Here is a 202-nt window from a genome sequence, read left to right as displayed (position 1 = left end):
CTTGCCTTTCAGTCTCAACCCCACTTTTGATAATTACTACGAGCTAAGAACAAACGCGGCGCTGGACAGGGAGAGGACGGCGAAGTATAACATTACAATCACAGCCATAGATTGGGGCACAACGCGGCTGAGCTCTCAGGAAAGCATCTTCGTGCAGATATCGGACGTGAATGATAACCCCCCAGAGTTCACCCAGGAGGTT

The 202-nt window shown here is 50.5% G+C and overlaps 1 protein-coding gene across 1 annotated transcript in view; it reads left to right on the top strand.

Annotated features, from left to right (window-relative positions):
* Nucleotides 1-202, top strand: part of LOC104544902 (protocadherin beta-1-like) — a gene marked incomplete at its 3' end in the record, with an annotated part of 1649 nt that overhangs the window by 1230 nt on the left and 217 nt on the right. Inside the window, 2 exon segments of the mRNA XM_010189907.1 lie at nucleotides 1-199; nucleotides 201-202. The exon segment at nucleotides 1-199 is cut by the window's left edge and continues 14 nt beyond it; the exon segment at nucleotides 201-202 is cut by the window's right edge and continues 217 nt beyond it. Coding sequence (XP_010188209.1) covers nucleotides 1-199; nucleotides 201-202 — 201 coding nt within the window.

Source organism: Mesitornis unicolor, unplaced genomic scaffold (genome assembly GCF_000695765.1).
Source record: "Mesitornis unicolor isolate BGI_N332 unplaced genomic scaffold, ASM69576v1 scaffold4688, whole genome shotgun sequence".
Classification (NCBI taxonomy): domain Eukaryota; kingdom Metazoa; phylum Chordata; class Aves; order Mesitornithiformes; family Mesitornithidae; genus Mesitornis; species Mesitornis unicolor.
This window is presented reverse-complemented; position numbering and strand designations above follow the sequence as displayed.